The sequence below is a fragment of the Saccopteryx leptura genome, chromosome 12, assembly GCF_036850995.1.
Source record: "Saccopteryx leptura isolate mSacLep1 chromosome 12, mSacLep1_pri_phased_curated, whole genome shotgun sequence".
NCBI lineage: Eukaryota > Metazoa > Chordata > Mammalia > Chiroptera > Emballonuridae > Saccopteryx > Saccopteryx leptura.
Genome location: NC_089514.1, coordinates 56,581,752 through 56,601,527, shown reverse-complemented (window position 1 = coordinate 56,601,527; position 19,776 = coordinate 56,581,752). Strand labels below are relative to the sequence as shown.

General features: G+C 37.5%; 1 protein-coding gene across 3 annotated transcripts in view; it reads right to left on the bottom strand.

The window, feature by feature from the left end:
• GRM3 (glutamate metabotropic receptor 3) overlaps positions 1-19,776 on the bottom strand; it is a 276,470-nt gene that overhangs the window by 33,104 nt on the left and 223,590 nt on the right. For all 3 annotated transcript variants that reach the window (XM_066354202.1, XM_066354201.1, XM_066354203.1), the window contains one exon: positions 2,354-3,420. In XM_066354202.1, the coding sequence (XP_066210299.1) occupies positions 2,354-3,420 (1,067 nt within the window). The remainder of the gene's footprint in view (positions 1-2,353; positions 3,421-19,776) is intronic.

Sequence of the window (19,776 nt, the reverse complement as noted above, 5' to 3'; positions counted from 1 at the left end):
ATTAGCATAGACCTTAAAACACTCAACTCAGTAACTTCTGCCCCATTTGCCTAAGGATTTCTGACTTGTGATAAAACTTTTGAAATCTTCAGCTAACTCCATTTAGTCAGTTGAGCTACATTGCTATCATGTTAAAAAGTCATTTCTTTGTGTTTAGAAATATATAAATGCTAACTGTTTTAATAAATTAAATACACTGCTCACAAAAATTAGGGGATCAGGGAACATGCAGATAGTCCAGTACGTTCAGCCTTTTGTACAGTGCATTTTCACCCATGAAATAAAAATGGTTTTGCATCTCATTTGCATAATTGAACAACTTCCTTTGACTTGTCATTTGCTTTTCTGATGTTCTTGTTTAATAAAAAAAATCAAATGCTTCTTTTTTTATTGCTTCATATTCTTTTTGAAATATCCACTAACTTTTGTGAGCAGTATATTTATAATGCTAGTTGTTTATTTCCAGTACTGTTTCCTGCTCAATTTATTTTTAAATTGGCTTTTTTGACAGTAAAGTTTCATATATCTGGGATAAAATAATTAACATTGTAACTTTTTCGCAGTCCCAATGTCCCAAATCTATCTGCTAAGGGTGGTTTCCTAAGAACTTAAAAAAAATCCTTACAGACTTAGAGGAGTCAATGTGTACATGAAGACAAAAGATAAATATGAGAGCACTAAAATAGTACTCTAAAGCTTCAAACTCTCCTGTGGTTTATATAATCTGACCTTTGATTTTGCTATTTCAATTCTGATGTTTTCTTTTCTGACCCAAGTTTCTAATTTTTTAGTAGGTAGTCTTAGAAATCTTGGCCATTACCCAGCACTGAACTTATGTTCTTTAATTTTTTTGCTCTTCCATTAATGTAATCCAAGGGTTTTAGTCACATGGTTGTGAATAATTTAGTAGATTGGCTTCATTAAAAATTGCCAGAGGCCCTGGCCGGTTGGCTCAGTGGTAGAGCATTGGCCCAGCATGTGGAAGTCCCAGGTTAGATTCCCGGCCAGGGCACACAGGAGAGGTGACCATCTGCTTCTCCACCCTTCCCCCTTTCCTTCCTCTCTATCTCTCTCTTCCCCTCCCACAGCCAAGGCTCCATTGGAGCAAAAGTTGGCCCAGGTGCTGAGGATGGTTCCATGGCCTTCAACTCAGGCATTAGAATGGCTCCAGTTGCGACAGAGCATTGCCCCCTGGAGGGCTTGCTGGGTGGATCCCAGTCGGACGCATGCAGGAGTCTGTCTCTCTGTCTCCCTGCTTCTCACTTCAGAAAAATACACACACACAAAAAAATTGCCAGCCTCTTGATATCATCCTTTAAAGAGCTTTCCCTTCTTTTGAGAGGCAATATTCAAGATTTTGGTAATGTAGGAATTGCTGATAAACAGAAGATTTGGGGACCATTACAGCCTACGAGGCACTTTGTGTTGTGAAGTCATGATGTGACAAAAAGACCATTATGCCTCTGAAAAACATTCACCTGTGACAATTTGAGAAATACAGAGAATACAATTGAATTGCCTCAAGATAAGGAATTCTTATATTCACTCACTGGAAGATACTAAAATCAGTATTATAAATGCAAAAGCAACTGATCGATGGTTTCAACAGTTTGATAAATTATGATTGAGTGATGAATTATTTCTTCAGGTAATTATATTTAAGGCCAATAATTTGTACTATATATTATTAAAGACTATATGAATAATGACTTAATCAGGTTACTTGGATATATACAGTAAAAATTGTAACAGTTCAAGAATTATATACATCCTCCTTATGTCTACACAAACTAAATATTGTAGAAAAATGTAACAAATTAGCAGTGTATTTTAATATGTTTTAGAGAAGGAATGGGGCTTACTTGAAGCTTAAGTGAAAGATTTTAGCTCTTTAAACTGATCCTGGCTTAATGTTCTAAGCCTATTTTAATTTATATACCCATCTTTGGTAGCTAGGCCCTCTTGTGTCTAATTTGAAGTACTCTCATTAGGCTTCTAGTGATTTAAGTCTTATTTTCTTATCATCACTTTCTAAATTTAATTAAAAGTTTTAGGGATGTGTGTTTTGGATTGGATTTTCTCCCACTAGATTATAAATTGCTTAATGACCATGCATTTACATGTATCTATCTCTCTGTGCCTAGCACAATGCTTTGCACATAGTAAGCATTAATTAAATTCTTTTAAAAATAGGAAATTAATTTTCATGTATAATATGGCAGTTTATCATGGCATTTGTAATTACCAACCTGATTGCTAAGATGAAATAAAAGGAGTCAAATTTAAATCTTACACAACAACACGTTGGCAGTATAAGAGTAGGGGGAAAAGAAGAAACCATTCAAAGACTTACTCTGTAGTCACTTGATGTCACATAAAATATAGGGAGGAAGGCCAGCCAGATGATGCATGTGGTGTACATGGTAAAACCAATGAACTTGGCTTCATTGAAATTTTCTGGGCACTTCCGTGTTTTGAAGGCATACACAGTGCATAAGATCACCAGGACCACATCGTAGGAGAGTGAGATCAACATGCTGGAATCTCTGACATTGCATTTTAAGATGACTGTTTCCCGCTTCTCTGGAAGGGTGTACCGCCTGGTGCCTGGAGCCTCCAGGATGAGCCACACAGACACCACCACGATTTGCACCAGTATCAGACCCAGGCAGATAAAAACCTGAGAACTTGGGCTGATGAATTTTGGCCTCTGAGCGCCATTCTTTACCCCATCGAAGATGCGGGCAATGCAGTTTGTTTTGGTTAGCAGGGCTGAGTAACAAATTGCGAAGGAGGTCCCCAGTCCCAGTCGGCGCAACGCGCAGATGACTGGTGACGGCTTGGCAATGAAGAAGAATGTCATGCAATACGACAGGCCAACCCCAAACAACAAAATGTAGCAGAGTTCTCGGCCTGATGCTTTGACCAAGGGTGTGTTGTTGTGCTTGATAAAAACAGTCACAACCATGCACGTACACGCAAAACCCAGGCAGGCGATGGTGACTGGACCAATGGCCCAGGCATCTTCCCACTTGATGTAGTCCTCAGGAAGGTCAAAGCAGCTGGATAGGTCTGCAGTGGGCCACTGCCCAAGGCCACAATCTGTGCAGGTAAACTCATCAGCCAGGTATTCGTAGGGCTCGCATGGGATGCAGATCCAGCAGCAGACATCCCCTGGTTGCATGTTCTTCATTTCATTGGGGGCACAGGGGTCACTGCACTGGGAAGTGGGGACTGAGCTCCGGGACCACTGGATAGAGTTGGCCTCTAGTGACAAGGTTTCTGACCAGTGACCAACCTTCAAGTAGGAATATTTGCCACTCATGTACTGGAAATTGAACACGTTGTATCGTCCCATTCCATCTCCAAAGGTGTCAAACTTGACAATGCTATCTGCACCTTGATTTGGGTTGAATGGAGCTGTGACATGTAAAGTGAAAGAAAGAAAAAGAACATTGTTTAGGTGTCTTGGGTGTGATCAGTAAATTACTTTGTCATACACTTAGCAAAACTGAAATAACAGAGAATGGGGATTCCAAGGCCAAAATAATTTATCATTCACCATTGAATTTATCCATTACAAGCTACTAGAATACTTGTGTATTTATAGATTCATTCACTTAACATTCCTCGGTGCCTCCTGCTTGCTAAGTACCTGTGATAATCATGAGCTCAGTACAGTACCAGCCTCCAAAGGAGCTTACTGTATAACAGGAGAATAGGCAAACATGTGGCCGTATTCTCAGTGGTGTGTTAATATTCATTTCTTGAAAGACTTTACAATAGGAATTAGACAAAACTTTGTATCTCATCCTTATTATGTATTTATTTATGTACAGCCATTTAAATATTTTCCTGAAAACAAACAATTAATAGAACTTTTCTTCTTCAAAATGAAAACTTTTTTTCAATTATAAGTGTATGGTTTGCTTCTTTTAAACAGTTCAGATGATTCAGCAGAAAATATTAAGAAAGCCCACCAATGATCCTTCAATGCTAATATTTTCACGTTTTGGAATGTATTCACTCTGACCACACATATGCATGTGTCTATATAAAACATGTACTATCCACATAAGCACATATAACCTGAATATTTTTAAGGCACCTGGGATATGAAGAAGGTAGGTAACTATGCTTTAAAGTATGTTCCTAACTGTAAAGAGTCAGTATCCCTCAGTCAAATGATCTGCTCTCAACCTTGTCCCTTTCTTACAGCTGTCTCTGAATTCTGAAGTAGCAGTTCTCTAAGCATCTATATTTCTTCTCTTCTGGTTGCTGCTCATTCATGTCTCTCTTGTCATGTTTGCTGCCGCTCTGATCACCATTTTTATGTTATCTACTCTGAACTACTGTGTACATACTATTTCACACTGCCAAATGTTACTCTTTCCTTAGATGTAGAAGAATGTTGTGTGGCCCTGGTTGGTTGGCTCAGTGATAGAACGTTGGCCCAGTGTGTGGATATCCCAGGTTTGATTCCCAATCAGGGCACACAGGAGAAGCAACCAACTGTTTCTCCACCCCTCCCCCTGTTCCTTCTCTCTCTCTCTCTCTCTCTCTTACCCTTCTGTAGCCTTGGCTCAGTTGCAGCAAGTTGGCCCTGGGTGCTGAAGATATCTTCATAGCCTTGCCTCAGGTGTTAAAATAGCTCAGTTGTGGAGCAACACAGCAATGACCCCAAATGGGCAGAGCATTACTTCATAGGGGGCTTGCTGGGTGGATCCCAGTTGGGGTACATGTGGGAGTCTGTCTCTCTGCCTCCCCACTTCTCACTTAAGAAAGAAAATAATGTTGCTTATGTCTATAAAATGCATAGACAGATTGTATTGGGGTAGGCTTGCCTGTATTGATGAATAGACCCAAAATTGTTTTATGCCTCAAACACAATGGAATTTTATTTCTCTCTCAAAGGCAGTCTAATGTCTTCACCAGTGGGTTTCTCTTCTCCACATGGTGATTCAGGGACCCAGGTTTCTTATATGTTGAAGCTATACCAATTTCTAGAGCCTCTTCTTCATCAGTGTCTATCTAAGTGGAAGAGAAAGGAGTGTGAAGCAGGCATACCTATTTCTTGAAAATGTAAACCTGAGAGTGGCACATTATTGATTAGAAATTAGTTACAGGGTCATATTCAACTTCAAGATAGGCTTGGGAATGTGGTTTAGCTAATGTGACCAACTACAAGCCTACTATAACACGAGAAAGTGGAACTTAGAGAACACTGCAATTTCTTACACTGAAGGTATTTGCTGTCTTTGTTTCCAATCCTTCTGAGCTCTATTCCACCATTTCTGGGGCTCATGTTATTTCACTAAGTGGGAAACATCCTATTGTTCTTGGGTGCAGTTATTTTATGGAGAAAAAGCATTCCTCAGTGAGTTACTTGGGTCCTTGGTGAAATAAAACTTCACATTTTAGAGGAGGTGAGTGGTAGATGAGTACAGAGGGAATAAATGGTAATGGATGAGGACTTAACTTGGGAGGATGAACACACAATATAAGATACAAAGATGTGTTGTGAAATTGGGCACCTGAAACCTGTATAACTATGTTAACTAGTGTCATCCTAATAAGCTGAATTTTAAAATTAAATACTGTAATTGAGAGAAAAAGAAATAAAACCTTACATTTTACCAAATAGCCCTTCCCTCCCATAGGTGCTCCTAGTGGGCTGAGTTGGATGGTTTACAGTACCATTTCATACCACATAGGAAGTCCATTAGTAAATGTAGTCCAGTATGCCAAATTTATTCCTCAATTATTATGATTTCTTTTCTCCTAGTGATCTTATTATCTCTCCCACCATTTAATTTCCTAAACTTTATCCAGCTTTCTGCCACATTTGCCAACCCCTCACATATTTCTGTGGGTGTCTGCATTCCAGTTGTGGGTTGGCTTCAAGTTCATAGTGAGACAGAGGGAGGTAGTGGATGAGTGCATGGTTTTTGATTTAGATGAACTATGTGTGATTCTCATCTATGTCTTTTAATAAATCCTTAGACAAATTAACCTTTCCAACTCTGTTCCTTAATCTGTACATTTAATATAAATGAAAATTTAAAGTAATATAAATATACTAAATAAATTGATCACTTCCCACTGACTTATGACACTTGACAAATATTAAATTGCATGATATTCAACTCTCTATGTTGTTTGCTGTTTCTCTTAATCTATTTTCATGGCAGGATGATCTTTTCACAACTACCACAGCTTTCTGCTATGCTTTAATAGCTGTTAGGACAAGTGAACAAAGGAGTTGAAACATTATGATTATATTTTTAGTAGTAGGGATCAATAGCAGAACTCTTATGTTACATAAAACAATTTAGTCTAGGCCCTGGTCAGTTGGCTCAGCGGTAGAGCGTCGGCCTGGTGTGCGAGGGGCCCGGGTTCGATTCCCGGCCAGGGCACATAGGAGAAGCGCCTATTTGCTTCTCCAGCCCCCCCCCCCTTCCTCTCTGTCTCTCTCTTCCCCTCTGCAGCCGAGGCTCCATTGGAGCAAAGATGGCCTGGGCGCTGGGGATGGCTCCTTGGCTTCTGCCCCAGGTGCTAGAGTGGCTCTGGTTGCGGCAAAGCGACGCCCCGGAGGGGCAGAGCATCGCCCCCTGGTGGGCAGAGCATCGCCCCTGGTGGGCGTGCCGGGTAGATCCTGGTCAGGCGCATGCGGGAGTCTGTCTGACTGTCTCTCCCCATTTCCAGCTTCAGGAAAAAAAAAAAAAAAAAGAAAAACAATTTAGTCTTTGTTTAGAAGATGATATCAGCGTAATGGCATGGTAGGAAGTGATACCGATAAATCTCCCCCAAAACTCAACAAGATCTTCAACCAGAAATAGAAAAACCTATCCTTGGAACCTCCAGAAGTTTCACAATACACCTGAAAGTATGGTTGAGCGAAAAATTGGCTAAATATATAATCAAAAATATAATCAAAGCCCGAAGGAAATAGGGAGTAAGAAATGCTCAATAACTTTAACAGGGTGGCTTTCACTGGGAACTAAGAATATAGAAACTGAGGCGGGCAAAGGGGGTGAATAGATCCAGGCCACGGCACAAACGGCCGAACCAGGTTGTGGCACGAAGATCCAAGCCAAGGAAAAACTGTTCCTGTGGCAACCCGGGCAATACAAGCTAACACTCGCGCCAAACCCAGACAAACAAAGACAAGTGGGGCAGCCATTTTCCCCGATCTCATGGTCCACACGCGCAGATAGTGGGTGAGAGATTCCTCTGAGTGCCTAAGCAGTGGGCGCTCGTGTTACCCCACAGAGAGGCAGAGTCAAGGGCCTTTGTGTGGGCCGAAAGCAGAATCTCTGGGCCGCCCCAGTGCCCTGAGGAAGCCGCGCATGGGGAGGGAGTGAAAGCCAATTCCAATGCTGCAACTTTTCCGTGTGGGAGGGGGTTTAACTCAGAGGGTGAGACTTTCGGCCTGATATCCTGGTCTGCGCACAGATAGTGAGCGAGAGTTTCCTCCAAGCACCCCAGGAGTGGGTGCCCACCCGTGTTACCGGGCAGAGTGGCAGAGCCAGAGGTCTTTGAGTGGGCAGAAGCCCCACCTGATTATGCTAGCAGCTCTGACTGACTGAGCCTTACCCAGAGCCCTGTGCTGAGGGGGAATAGAGTGGGGAGTTGCCAGCTCTATGAGCCTCTAACTATCCAGGCAGAGGCAGCAGCAACCCATAGCTGGATTATCAGGCTACTAATTGAGGAAGGAAAGACTAGAAGAGAGGTTCCAGGAACACGGACTCTCTCACTGTCAGAGCCTATAAATGCTAATGAGCCTTGACTCCAATGAGACTGAAGCACAATACACGACATTGCCATAGAGACTTATCAACTGCAAACCTCTACCTGAGCATGCCACAGGGGCAGAACCCGGGGTACAGAGTCACCGACCAGGAAGAGGGAGAGAAAAGAAAAAGCAAGAAGATAACCTCTCAAAATCAAGAATAATCTGCAGACTTTATAACCTATCCCATTTTATTATATTTGTTCGTTTGTTTCTCTTATCTTCATCCTTGATTTTTTTTTTCCTCCTCCAATTTGGTCGTTTAACTCTCTGCCGGTCTTACTCTCTCCTCTCCTTGAATTACACTACCCATAAGTGTTACATCTCCCATTTGCTTTTCTTTCCTCTTCCTTTCTCTCTATGAGGGTTGCACTCCAAAACCCTTAACTCTCTCTCTCTCTCTCTCTCCTCTTTTTTCTTTTTTCTTCTTTTAGTGGTTCCCTCTTTTTTTCTTCTCTCTCTCTCTTTCTTTTCTCCCTCTATATTAGTTTCTTCCTTTCTCCTTTACGTCTCCTCTCATTCAAATCTCAATACGAACAAATTATCCTATCTGGGACTCAAACGTATGTTTGTAGCATTTTGGGGGGGTTTTACTTCACTTTTTTAACTCACTAGCAGTGCTCCCATCCCTGGCTCTCCATTTTATCTAGTTCTTGTTCCACTAAATACAATAGTAATTTTTCAATTTGTCCCCCCATTTTCCTGTTTCCCTCTTATTCCTTTCATCATAACTCTTAGTCAACCAACACATATAAGCAAATCATTTTATTCGTGACCCAAATTTTTTCCTTATTTGATTTTTGTGGGTCCATACCCCCTTTTTTTTCTGGGTTTTTTTTTGCCCCTTTATTACTTCTCCCCAATTCAGGCCCTCCAGTACAGGCATTGTTTGTTCTATTTAGTACAATATAATTCACAGTTCACCACAAGATTTTCTCAAGAAAGAGGGGAGAGGAGAGGAGAGGAAAAAAGGAGGGGGGGGGAATAATTTCCTTTTTAAAAATTTTTAATTTAATTTAATTTCCCTTTATTTAATTATTTTTTTAAAAAACTCTTTAATTTTTTATTTTTATTTTTTTTAACTTTTTATTCTTTATTAAATCTCATTAATACTAACAAAAAAACTACCCTCAGATGCCATTAAGGAAGAGAAAATCGAATATCATGGATACAGAAGAAAGAGAGGTAACACAGATAAATGAGGAAAAATCTATGGAGAAAAATTTTAATATATTGAAAAACTTGGAGTTAAACGACAAAGAATTTAAAATAGAAATCCTAAAACAACTCAGAGATATACAAGAAAACACAGAAAGGCAATTTAGGGAGCTCAGAAAACAACTCAATGAACACAAAGAATATATTTCCAAGGAAATTGAAACTATAAAAACAAATCAAACATAGATGAAAAACTCAATACACGAGCTGAAAAACAAGGTAACAAGCTTAGCTAATAGAACAGGCCAGATAGAAGGTAGGATTAGTGAAATAGAAGACGAGCAACTTGAGGCACAACAGAGAGAAGAAGAAAGAGACTCAAAAATTAAAAAAAATGAGATAGCCCTACAGGAATTATCTGACTCCATCAAAAAGAATAACATAAGAATAATAGGTATATCAGAGGGAGAAGAGAGAGAAAATGGAATGGAGAACATACTCAAACAAATAATAGATGAGAACTTCCCAAGCCTGTGGAAAGAACTAAAGCCTCAAGTTCAAGAAGCAAACAGAACTCAAGTTTTCTTAAACCCAACAATCCTACTGCAAGGCACATCATAATGAAATAGGCACAAACCAACAGCAAAAAAAAAATTCTCAAGGCAGCCAGGAAAAGGAGAGTACAACATATAAGAGAAGGCCCATTAGATTATCATCTGATTTCTCAACAGAAACTCTACAAGCTAGAAGAGTGGACCCCAATATTTAAAGTCCTGAAAGAGAGGAACTTTCAGCCATGAATACTATACCCATCAAAGCTATCCTTCAAATATGAAGGAGAAATAAAAACATTCACAGATACAGAAAAGATGAGAGAATTTATAATCAGAAAACCCCCACTCCAGGAATTACTAAAGGGGGTTCTCCAATCAGATACAAAGAACAAAAAAAAAAAAACAAAGCCACAAGTAAAAGTTCCAAAAAGAACACAATAAAACCAAATTTAAACTGTGACAACAACAAAAAGAAAGGGGGAGGAGAGCATGGAGATTAACAGTAGCAAAGGATAATGGAGTGCAAAAGTACTCACGAAATAGTGCACTACAATGAACAGGGTAGGAACCTTTTTCATTACTTAAAGGTAACCACCATTGAAAAATCCACCACAGAAGCACATGAGATAAAAAAGATAGCAACAGAGGAAAGATGAATGGAATACAACCAAATAAAAACAAAATATAGAAAAACGAAAGAGAAGGATCAAACAAGACACAAAACTAACAGAAAGCAATGTATAAAATGGCAATAGGGAACTTACAAGTGTCAATAATTACACTAAATGTAAACGGATTAAACTTACCAATAAGAAGGCACAGAGTAGCAGAATGGATTAAAAAGAAAATCCAACTGTATGCTGCCTACAAGAAACTCATCTAAGTAACAAGGATAAAAATAAATTCAAAGTGAAAGGCTGGAAAACAGTACTCCAAGCAAATAACATCCAAAAAAAAGCAGGCATAGCAATACTCATATCTGATAATGCTGATTACAAAACAGCAAAAGTACTCAAAGACAAAAATGGCCATTTTATAATGGCTAAGGGGACACTGAATCAAGAAGACATAACAATTCTAAATATATATGCACCAAACCAAGGAGCACCAACATATATAAGACAGCTACTTATTGACCTTAAAACAAAAACTGACAAAAATACAATCATACTTGGAGACCTCAATACACTGCTGACGGATCTAGATCGGTCATCCAAACAGAGAATCAACAAAGATATAGTGGCCTTAAACAAAACACTAGAGCACCTGGATATGATAGACATCTACAGGACATTTCATCCCAAAGTGACTGAGTATACATTTTTCTCCAGTGTACATGGATCATTCTCAAGAATTGACCATATGTTGGGCCACAAAAACAACATCAGCAAATTCAGAAAAATCGGAGTTGTACCAAGCATATTTTCTGATCATAAAGCCTTGAAACTAGAATTCAACTGCAAAAAAGAGGAAAAAAATCCCACAAAAATGTGGAAACTAAACAACATACTTTTAAAAAATGTATGGGTCAAAGAAGAAATAAGTGCAGAGATCAAAAGATATATACAGACTAATAAAAATGAGAATACAACATATCAGAATCTATGGGATACAGCAAAAGCAGTGATAAGAGGGAAGTTCATATCACTTCAGGCATATATAAACAAACAAGAGAGAGCCCAAGTGAACCACTTAACTTCCCACCTTAAGGAACTAGAAAAAGAAGAACAAAGATAACCCAAAACCAGCCGAAGAAAGGAGATAATAAAAATTAGAGCAGAAATAAATGAAATAGAAAACAGAAAAACTATAGAAAAAATTAATAGACAAGGAGCTGGTTCTTTGAAAAGATCAACAAAATTGACAAACCCTTGGCAAAACTTACCAAGGAAAAAATAGAAAGAACTCATATAAACAAAATCCAAAATGAAAGAGGAGAAATCACCATGGACACCGTAGATATACAAAGAATTATTGTAGAATACTATGAAAAACTTTATGCCACTAAATTCAACAACCTAGAAGAAATGGACAAATTCTTAGAACAATACAACCTTCCTAGACTGAGTCAAGAAGAAGCAGAAAGCCTAAACAGACCTATTAGTATAGAAGAAATAGAAAAATCCATTAAAAACCTCCCCAAAAATAAAAGTCCAGGCCCAGATGGCTATACCAGCAAATTTTATCAAACATTCAAAGAAGACTTGGTTCCTATTCTACTGAAAGTCTTCCAAAAAGTTGAAGAAGAAGCAATACTTCAAACACATTTTATGAGGCCAACATACCCTCATACCAAAACCAGGCAAGGATGGCATAAAAAAAGAAAACTACAGACCAATATCTCTAATGAATACAGATGCTCAAATACTAAACAGAATACTAGCAAATCGAATACAACAACATATTAAAAAAATAATACATCATGATCAAGTGGGATTCATCCCAGAATCTCAAGGAGGATTCAACATACGCAAAACGGTTAATGTAATACACCATATCAACAAAACAAAGAAGAAAAACCACATGATCTTATCAATAGATGCAGAAAAGGCTTTTGATAAAATACAACACAATTTTATGTTTAAGACTCTCAACAAAATGGGTATAGAAGGAAAATATCTCAACATGATAAAGGCCATATATGATAAACCATCAGCTAACATCATATTAAATGGCACAAAACTAAAGGCTTTCCCCCTTAAATCTGGAACAAGACAAGGTTGTCCACTCTCTCCACTCTTATTTAATGTGGTGCTAGAGGTTCTAGCCAGAGCAATCAGGAAGACAAAGAAATAAAAGGCATCTATATTGGAAAAGAAGAAGTAAAGGTATCACTTTTTGCAGATGATATGATCCTATACATCGAAAACCCCAAAGAATCCACAAAAAGACTACTAGAAACAATAAGCCAATACAGTAAGGTCGCAGGATACAAAATTAACATACAGAAGTCAATAGCCTTTCTATATGCCAACAATGAAACAACTGAGAATGAAGTCAAAAGAATAATCCCCTTCACAATTGCAACAAAAAAAATAAAATACTTAGGAATAAACATAACAAAGAATGTAAAGGATTTATATAATGAAAACTATAAACCATTGTTAAGAGAAATCGAGAAAGATATAATGAGATGGAAGAACATTCCTTGTTCTTGGTTAGGAAGAATAAATATAATCAAGATGGCCATATTACCCAAAGCAATATACAAATTTAATGCAATTCCCATCAAAATTCCAATGACATTTTTTAAAGAAATGGAGCAAAAAATTATCAGATTTATATGGAACTATAAAAAACCCTGAATAGCCAAAGCAATCCTAAAGAAAAAGAATGAAGCTGGGGGCATTATAATACCTGACTTCAAACTATATTATAGGGCCATGACAATCAAAACAGCATGGTATTGGCAGAAAAATAGACACTCAGACCAATGGAACAGAATAGAAAGTCCAGAAATAAAACCACATATATATAGTCAAATAATTTTTGATAAAGGGGCCAAGAACATACAATGGAGAAAAGAAAGCCTCTTCAACAAATGGTGCTGGGAAAACTGGAAAGCCACATGCAAAAGAATGAAACTGGACTACATTTTGTCCCCCTGTACTAAAATTAACTCAAAATGGATCAAAGATCTAAACATAAGACCTGAAACAATTAAGTACATAAAAGAAGACATAGGTACTAAACTCATGGACCTTGATTTTAAAGAGCATTTTATGAATCTGACTCCACAGGCAAGAGAAGTGAAGGCAAAAATTAATGAATGGGACTACATCAGACTAAGAAGTTTTGGCTCAGCAAGGGAAACTGATAACAAAATAAACAGACAGCCAACTAAATGGGAAATGATATTTTTAAACAACAGCTCAGATAAGGGCCTAATATCCAAAATATACAAAGAACTCATAAAACTCAACAACAAACAAATAAACAATCCAATAAAAAAATGGGAAGAGGACATCAACAGACACTTCTCCCAGGAAGAAATACAAATGGCCAACAGATATATGAAAAGATGCTCATCTTCTTTAGTTATTAGAGAAATGCAAATCCAAACTACAATGAGATATCACCTCACACCTGTTCGATTAGCTATTATTAACAAGACAGGTAATAGAAAATGTTGGAGAGTGACGTCACGGAAATGGCGCCGTGAGCAGCGCGTCCGACAGATCTCCCCAAAATCACAACAAATTTATCAACTAGAAACAGGAAAATTTATCTTCGGAGCAAACTGAAAGCAATAGGACTGTTATCACTCGAATCTGAGAGACGAGGGTGTGGAGGAAGCTACCCCAGGGACGTTCACTCAAGCCGCGAGAAAGTGCGCCTGGGTGCTATCAACAAGACCACCCTCAGATGCCAATAAGAAAGAGGAAATCGAATATTATGGATACAAAAGAAAGAGAGGTAACACAAATAGATGTGGAAAAATCTATGGAGAAAAGACTTAACATATTGGAAGCCTTGGAGCTAAATGACAGAGAATTTAAAATAGAAATCTTAAAAATACTCAGAGATATACAAGAAAACACGGAAAGGCAATATAGGGAGATCAGAAAACAACTCAATGAACACAAAGAATATATTACCAAGGAAATTGAAACTATAAAAACAAATCAAACAGAAATGAAAAACTCAATTCACGAGCTGAAAAACGAGGTAACAAGCTTAGCTAGCAGAACAACCCAGATTGAAGATAGGATTAGTGAAATAGAAGACAAACAACTTGAGGCACAACAGAGAGAAGAAGAAAGAGACTCAAAAATAATAAAAAACGAGAAAGCCCTACAGGAATTATCTGACTCCATCAGAAAGAATAACATAAGAATAATAGGTATATCAGAGGGAGAAGAGAAAGAAAATGGAATGGAGAATATACTCAAACAAATAATAGACGAGAACTTCCCAAGCCTGTGGAAAGAACTAAAGCCTCAAATTCAAGAAGCAAACAGAACACCGAGTTTTCTTAACCCCAACAAACCCACTCCAAGGCACATCATAATAAAGATGACACAAACCAATGACAAAGAAAAAATTCTCAAGGCAGCCAGGGAAAAGAAGAGTACAACATATAAAGGAAGGCCTATTAGATTATCATCAGATTTCTCAGCAGAAACTCTACAAGCTAGAAGAGAGTGGACCCCAATATTTAAAGCCCTGAAAGAGAGGAACTTTCAGCCAAGAATACTATACCCATCAAAGCTATCCTTCAAGTATGAAGGAGATATAAAAACATTCACAAATACAGAAAAGATGAGAGAATTTATCATGAGAAAGCCCCCACTCCAGGAAATACTAAAGGGGGTTTTCCAACCAGATTCAAAGAACAAAAGAAAACAACACCACAAGTAACAGCTCCACCAAGAACACAATAAAACCAAACTTAAACTGTGACAACAAAGGAAAAAAAAGGGGGGAGAGAATGGAGATTAACAGTAGCAAAGGACGATGAAGTGCAGAAATACTTATAAGATAGGGTACTACAATGAATATGGTAGGTACCCTTTTCATTACTTAATGGTAACCACCCTAGAAAAAACCACCACAAAAACACATGACTTAAAAAAGGTAGCAACAGAGGAAAGAAGTATGGAACACAAACAAACAGAAACAAATGATAGAAAAACAAAAGAGAAGAATCAAACTAGATACAAAACTAACAGAAAGCAATTTATAAAATGGCAGTAGGGAACCCACAAGTGTCAATAATTACACTAAATGTAAATGGATTAAACTTACCAATAAAAAGACACAGAGTAGCAGAATGGATTAAAAAAGAAAATCCAACTATATGCTGCCTACAAGAAACACATCTAAGCAACAAGGATAAATACAAATTCAAAGTGAAAGGCTGGAAAACAATACTCCAAGCAAACAACACCCAAAAAAAAGCAGGTGTAGCAATACTCATATCTGATAATGCTGACTACAAGACAGAAAAAGTACTCAAAGACAAAAATGGTCACTTCATAATGATTAAGGGGACACTGAATCAAGAAGACATAACAATCCTTAATATATATGCACCAAACCAAGGAGCACCAAAATATATAAGACAGCTACTTATTGACCTTAAAACAAAAACTAACAAAAATACAATCATACTTGGAGACCTCAATACTCCGCTGACGGCTCTAGATCGGTCATCCAAACAGAGAATCAATAAAGATATAGTGGCCTTGAACGAAATACTAGAACACCTGGATATGATAGACATCTACAGGACACTTCATCCCAAAGCGACAGAGTATACATTTTTCTCTAGTGTACATGGAACATTCTCAAGAATTGACCATATGTTGGGCCACAAAGACAATATCAGCAAATTTAGAAAAATTGAAATTGTACCAAGCATATTTTCTGATCATAAAGCCTTGAAACTAGAATTCAACTGTAAAAAAGAGGGGGAAAAACCCACAAAAATGTGGAAACTAAACAACATACTTCTAAAAAATGAATGGGTCAAAGAAGAAATAAGCGCAGAGATCAAAAGATACATACAGACAAATGAAAATGAAAATACGACATATCAGAATCTCTGGGATGCAGCAAAAGCAGTAATAAGAGGAAAGTTCATATCACTTCAGGCCTATATGAACAAACAAGAGAGAGCCGAAATAAACCACTTAACTTCACACCTTAAGGAACTAGAAAAAGAAGAACAAAGACAACCCAAAACCAGCCGAAGAAAGGAGATAATAAAAATCAGAGCAGAAATAAATGAAATAGAGAACAGAAAAACTATAGAAAAAATCAATAAAACAAGGAGCTGGTTCTTTGAAAAGATCAACAAAATTGACAAACCCTTAGCAAGACTCACCAAAGAAAAAAGGCACAGGACTCAAATAAATAAAATCCAAAATGAAAGAGGAGAGATCACCACAGACATCATAGATATACAAAGAATTATTGTAGAATACTATGAAAAATTATATGCCACCAAATACAACAATCTAGAAGAAATGGATAAATTCCTAGAACAATACAACCTTCCTAGACTGAGTCATGAAGAAGCAGAAAGCCTAAACAGACCAATCAGCAGGGAGGAAATAGAAAAAACTATTAAAAACCTCCCCAAAAATAAAAGTCCAGGCCCAGACGGTTATACTAGTGAATTCTATCAAACATTCAAAGAAGACTTGGTTCCTATTCTACTCAAAGTCTTCCAAAAAATTGAAGAAGAAGCAATACTTCCAAACACATTTTATGAGGCCAACATAACCCTCATACCAAAACCTGGCAAGGATGGCACAAAGAAAGAAAACTACAGACCAATATCTCTAATGAATACAGATGCTAAAATTCTAAACAAAATACTGGCAAACCGAATACAACAACATATTAAAAAAATAATACATCATGATCAAGTGGGATTCATCCCAGAATCTCAAGGATGGTTCAACATACGCAAAACGGTTAACGTAATACACCATATCAACAAAACAAAGAACAAAAACCACATGATCTTATCAATAGATGCAGAAAAGGCTTTTGATAAAATACAACACAATTTTATGTTTAAGACTCTCAACAAAATGGGTATAGAAGGAAAATATCTCAACATGATAAAGGCCATATATGATAAACCATCAGCCAACATCATTTTAAACGGCAAAAAACTGAGGACTTTCTACCTTAAATCAGGAACAAGACAGGGTTGTCCACTCTCTCCACTCTTATTTAACGTGGTGCTAGAAGTTCTGGCCAGAGCAATCAGACAAGACAAAGAAATAAAAGGCATCCATATTGGAAAAGAAGAAGTAAAGGTATCACTTTTTGCTGATGATATGATCCTATACATCGAAAACCCGAAGGACTCCACAAAAAGATTATTAGAAACAATAAACCAATACAGTAAGGTCGCAGGATACAAAATTAACATACAGAAGTCCATAGCCTTTCTCTATGCCAACAATGAAATATTAGAAAACGAACTCAAAAAAATAATCCCCTTCACGATTGCAACAAAAAAAATAAAATACCTAGGAATAAACATAACAAAAAATGTAAAGGACCTATATAATGAAAATTACAAAGCATTGTTAAGGGAAATCGAAAAAGATACAATGAGATGGAAAAATATTCCTTGTTCTTGGATAGGAAGAATAAATATAATCAAAATGGCCATATTACCCAAAGCAATATACAAATTTAATGCAATTCCCATCAAAATCCCTATGAGATTTTTTAAAGAAATGGAACAAAAAATCATCAGATTTATATGGAACTATAAAAAACCCCGAATAGCCAAAACAATCCTAAGGAAAAAGAATGAAGCTGGGGGCATTACAATACCTGACTTTAAACTATATTATAGGGCCACAATAATCAAAACAGCATGGTATTGGCAGAAAAATAGACACTCAGACCAATGGAACAGAATAGAAAGCCCAGAAATAAAACCACATATATATGGTCAAATAATCTTTGATAAAGGGGCCAACAACACACAATGGAGAAAAGAAAGCCTCTTCAACAAATGGTGTTGGGAAAACTGGAAAGCCACATGCAAAAGAATGAAACTCGACTACAGCCTGTCCCCGTGTACTAAAATTAATTCAAAATGGATCAAAGACCTAAATATAAGACCTGAAACAATAAAGTACATAGAAGAAGACATAGGTACTAAACTCATGGACCTGGGTTTTAAAGAACATTTTATGAACTTGACTCCAATGGCAAGAGAAGTGAAGGCAAAGATAAATGAATGGGACTACATCAGAATAAAAAGTTTTTGCTCAGCAAGAGAAACTGATATCAAAATAAACAGACAGCCAACTAAATGGGAAATGATATTTTCAAACAACAGCTCAGATAAGGGCCTAATTTCCAAAATTTACAAAGAACTCATAAAACTCAACAACAAACAAACAAACAATCCAATAAAAAAATGGGAAGAAGACATGAATAGACACTTCTCCCAGGAAGAGATACAAATGGCCAACAGATATATGAAAAAATGCTCAGCTTCATTAGTTATTAGGGAAATGCAAATCAAAACTACAATGAGATACCACCTCACCCCTGTTAGATTAGCTATGATCAACAAGACGGGTAATAGCAAATGTTGGAGAGGCTGTGGAGAAAAAGGAACCCTCATTCACTGTTGGTGGGACTGTAAAGTAGTACAACCATTATGGAGGAAAGTATGGTGGTTCCTCAAAAAACTGCAAATAGAACTACCTTATGACCCAGCAATCCCTCTACTGGGTATATACCCCAAAACCTCAGAAACATTGAGATGTGAAGACACATGTAGCCCCATGTTCATTGCAGCACTGTTCACAGTGGCCAAGACATGGAAACAACCAAAAAGCCCTTCAATAGAAGACTGGATAAAGAAGATGTGGCACATATACACTATGGAATACTACTCAGCCATAAGAAACGATGACATCAGATCATTTACAGCAAAATGGTGGGATCTTGATAACATTATAAGGAGTGAAATAAGTAAATCAGAAAAAAACAAGAACTACATGATTCCATACATTGGTGGAACATAAAAATGAGACTAAGAGACATGGACAAGAGTGTGGTGGTTACCAGGGGTGGGGGGAGGGGGGACAGGGGGAGGGTTGGGGGGAGGGGGAAGGGCACAGAGAACTAGATGGAGGGTGGCGAAGGACAATCTGACTTTGGGCGAGGGGTATGCAACATAGTTTAATGACAAGATAACCTGGACATGTTTTCTTTGAATATATGTACCCTGATTTATTAATGTCATCCCATTACCATTAATAAAAATTTATTTAAAAAAAAAAAAAAAAAAAAAAAGAAAATGTTGGAGAGGCTATGGAGAAAAAGGAACCCTCATACACTGTTGGTGGGAATGTAAAGTAGTACAAACATTATGGAAGAAAGTATGGTGGTTCCTCAAAAAACTAAAAATAGAACTACCTTATGACCCAGCAATCCCTCTACTGGGTATATACCCCAAAAACTCAGAAACATTGATACGTAAAGACACATGCAGCCCCATGTTCATTGCAGCATTGTTCACAGTGGCCAGGACATGGAGACAACCAAAAAGCCCGTCAATAGATGACTGGATAAAGAAGATGTGGCACATATACACTATGGAATACTACTCAGCCATAAGAAATGATGACATCGGATCATTTACAGCAAAATGGTGGGATCTTGATAACATTATACGAAGTGAAATAAGTAAATCAGAAAAAACTAGGAACTGCATTATTCCATATGTAGGTGGGACATAAAAGTGAGACTAAGAGACATTGATAAGAGTGTGGTGGTTAT